This window comes from Macrobrachium nipponense, chromosome 40 (assembly GCF_015104395.2).
Source record: "Macrobrachium nipponense isolate FS-2020 chromosome 40, ASM1510439v2, whole genome shotgun sequence".
Classification (NCBI taxonomy): Eukaryota; Metazoa; Arthropoda; class Malacostraca; order Decapoda; family Palaemonidae; genus Macrobrachium; species Macrobrachium nipponense.
Window position 1 is genome coordinate 9868926 of NC_061101.1, and position 4192 is coordinate 9873117.

Consider the following 4192-nt stretch of genomic DNA (forward strand, 5'->3'; position numbering starts at 1 on the left):
CAGTACAAAGTTTTGGTAGACACAGTCGACCGATCAATCTCAACCATAATATTTAGTTGGTGTCCTATCTAAACTATTGCAATAAGAGAGAGAGAGAGAGAGAGAGAGAGAGAGGAGAGAGAGAGAGAGAGAGAGAGATGAAATAGATATATGTGTAGATACAGGGTAAAATATAATGAAATTGATTCTTTGCATAGAAAGCGCTTTTGGTCGTCAAACCTCAATAAAAAGTGCCATCGTTGACAATGAAACAAAACATAAGTGTTATAATATTAAAAGTTTATTTTCCCTGAGATGTTTACAAAATAAAATGAAAACAGAACAACAGTAAACTTTAAGTTAAATCCAGAATATAGAAGTAAACGGGAAACCTTCCATTGTCTAAATTTAAGTCAAACATAAATATTTTCAAATTAAAAACAGACTCCTCTCCCGATCTTCTTCTCGGTCTTCTCTAGTCCAGCTCCGACCTCATCCCGCCATCTGCAGATGACTCCCAGCTGGCGTTCCAGCGTCTTCACCCGCCTTTCCAGGTGGTCCCTGTCCGCCGTCACTCTCCCTAACTGCAGACGCAGGCGTTCGACCTGGAATTTCAGCTCGTCCTCCTCCAATTCCAGGCGATCTTTTTCATCCGCCAGGAGCAGATCCTTCTTGATCATCTCGCCGAGTTCGCGCTCCATCTCCCGATACTGTTTCTCGCGTACGTTGACCATGTGCTCTTTCTCTTTGAGGTAGCACTTAAGGAGTGCGAGCTCCCTTTTCAGCTCGGCGACTCTCTCCTCGAGGTCGTTGATTTGCGACTTCAGCTCTCCCTGCTTCGACTTGTACCGTTTGATGGCGTCGTTCTGCTGTCTGTTCCACTCCTCCAGCTCCTTATTCTCTTGAGCCAAGAGGTCCTTGTCCTGCTGCAGCTGGTAGGCGAGGTCCTCCTGCTGTTCCAGCTGGCAGACGGTCTTCTTCAGCTGCACGTTCAGGCTCATGACCCTCGCTTTCAGAGAGTCGTTCGTCTCGGTCAGTTCGGCCACCCTGCTCGCCAGGGCTTTGTGGTCCTCCTTCATCTTGAGGAGCTGTTCCTCCAGCTGGTCCGTGGCGAAGTCCTTACCCCTCGCGGCCCCCTTCAAGCTTTCGTTGTCGTCCTCGAGCTGACGGATCCTATCCAGCAGGGCCTGTCGGTCTTTCTCGTGCTTGCAGCGAGAGTCCTCGTCACTCTCTTCTTCTTCTTCGTCACTCTCTTCTTCGTCTTCTTCTTCTTTGTCTTCTTCTTCTTCCTCTCGTCGTCGTCTGTCAACCCACCACTTCTCATACGACTCCTCAATCTTTCGAAAATGCGTCCGGAGGTCGATAATCGCGCAACTTTGTTGGACGCCCTCTTCTCTCTCCAGCGTTAGGGAGTCGATCAGCGCTCTCAGCTCCTGTTTCCTCTCCCTCGCCATCCTTTCCAGCGACCCGCGGGAGGGAACTTCCGGGAGCTGGGCCAGCAGGAAGAATAGAGTCGCCATTCCAACGTTGTACCAGAACTCCGCGGCTAAAATGGGCTGCTCTAAGCCTTCCGGGGCGGCTGCGGCTGCTTCAGCGGGAGGGGTCGTTCCAGCAAGGTTTCCAGGATGAGCGGCGGCGTCGTGGTTGAAGTTCCAGAACGCTTGGAACCAGAAGACTCCCAGAATGCCTAAGGCGATGGGCAGGCAGGGCCACATCTTTTTCAAGTTGAATCCATCCATGGCTGATAAGGATAATGTCTTCGGAGGCGGTTGTCGTTGTTATATACTCTCTCCTTCCTGGATTTTATTTGGACGAATTCTTTAGTTTTAAGACAAATTTCGAATAAAAAGGCGAAGACTACTTTGTCGATCTAAAAAAAAAAAATGGGAATTTTGGGATTAATTCAAAGATGTCATCAGTGTCTTGATAGAAAACGGGTTAAGACGCAACTAAACACACAGTATATGAATACACACACATACACCCACACATAAATACACACACATACACCCACACATAAATGTATGTATGTATGTATGGGTGCACAATGATTATTCACTTGTTAAGTAGTGAGAAAAATACCCCGTTTTAAGAGGTTATTTCCATATTTCACTATATTTCCTTACGCCTGCATTACTTATAAGGTGTAAAACTTATACAGTAGGTGTCCCGAAAGTGAATATTTGTTGAAATGTATATTATATATATGTGTGTGCATGTTTACGTATGTATACACACATGTATGTATGTATGTATGTATGTATGTATGTATGTATGTATATATATATAATATATATATATATATATATATAGTATATATATATATATATATATATATATATACATCCACACACACACACACACGTATATATATATATATATATATATATATATATATATATATATATATATATATACATACACACATATATGAATTTCAATAAATATTCACTTTTAGGACACCTGTCGTATATACGTTTTATATCTTATAAAGTAAAGTAAAGGTATCTAATCATTGCAGGTATTAAATGTACTGAAATATGCAAATGACCTCTTAAAATTTGTAGGTATTTTTCGTACTACGTAGCAAGTGAATAAGTATGGTAAACTGTTGAAGCCTTATGGGGAAAAATCGAAATACTGGAAAAATAGGTCAGAGTTCGATATCAGCACAAAAAAAAAGATTATCATTACATTTTCGCGCATGGTAACACTGTGTCCCGGGCTTTAAATAGTTACGCTGTGTAAGTTTTAGTTAAATAAAAGGATATCTTGGTGTACATTTGCAACAGAAAAGTGTTTTAATAATTTACTGTATGCGAGTTACACCGTTAATATTCGAAATAGGATATTATTTAAAGCCTGGGACGCAGTGTTACCATGCGCAAACACCACAGGAGGATGGTCAGATGGAAAAAACAGAGTATAGTTCGTCTGACTCACGGGTCAAGAAATAATCGAATAATTAACATTTTAAGGGCATTTCCTTATTGCCAAAATGTTTAATCTAGACTTTAAGACCTTTCAGCAATAGATGTTACAGGTACAAAGCAAGTTCAAATTGAATATGGTTATTAAATCGGAGAGTTTGTGGCAAGATGTTTAGACCTCTCCAACAGACGAGTACTAATTAGTTCATCTGACTCACGTGTGAAGAAACAATCGAATAACTAACTTTTTAGGGGCATTTCCTCCTTACCAAAATGTTTAATCTAGACTGTAAGACCTTTCGGCAATAGATTTTACACAGGTACAAGACAAATTCAAATTGATAACGGCTTAAATCGGACGGGTGCTAATTAGTTCGTCTAGTCGCCACCAGGACGGCGCTGCCCGCAGTGGCAGAGAGCTTGCTTGTATGGTGTTTTTGTTTGTTTTGTTTGTATCGTGTTTTTACGTTGCATGGAACCAGTGGTTATTCAGCAACGGGACCAACGGCTTTACGTGACTTCCGAACCACGTCGAGAGTGAACTTCTATCACCAGAAATACGCATCTCTCACTCCTCAATGGAATGGCCGAGAATCGAACCCACGACCACTGATGTAGGAAGCAAGCACCATACCAACCACGCCACTGAGGCGCTCAGTGGCGGAGCGCCGGTGACTCGAGGTGGTTAAGTACGAAGAGCTGGCGATGTTTTTCGTTTATTATTTTATAGTGCTAGTGCGTTGAGAACTTGCAATTGCTGGGATTGGTACGGGACATCTTCCCCTAGAGATGTGGAGTGACATCTGTCAGGTAAAGAAAGGTGAATTAATCTTATATAACCATAATTGTGCGTCAGTCAAGTCGGCCACCTTGATAGCAGTAGACACTTTGGATGTCATTAATGTCGCAGATATTCCGAACATTATTTTCGTAATTTCCAAATATTATTGTTGCATGAATGTAATGGCAATTTCATTTTCCATTCATAATATTATTTACCTTCTATGTGCCACATATTATACGATATATGTTGATACTTTTTACAAAAGCGTATGTAGTCAAGTATAGACATATAGGTCTAGCGGTTTGCTATTTGTGTTTAGACTCGTACTTGTATTTTGTCAAGTCATTATGACCTGTAGGGTAGTGTAGGCCTGTAAGATACAGTCAGTATACTATATTTACAATTCAGTTTTTTCTTTATTACATGCAAAGGTAGCGTTGGGAATGTTCAACAAAATGACTTTTTATCAAAATGGACGTTTTTAAAACTATAATTCACA

At 41.3% G+C, this 4192-nt stretch overlaps 1 protein-coding gene across 1 annotated transcript; it reads right to left on the bottom strand.

Annotated features, from left to right (window-relative positions):
• Positions 1-413: 413 nt before the first annotated feature.
• Positions 414-1718, bottom strand: LOC135211827 (trichohyalin-like). The gene has a single exon (XM_064245037.1). The coding sequence runs from the start codon at positions 1716-1718 to the stop codon at positions 414-416; it is 1305 nt and encodes a 434-aa protein (XP_064101107.1).
• Between the last annotated feature and the right edge of the window lie 2474 nt (positions 1719-4192).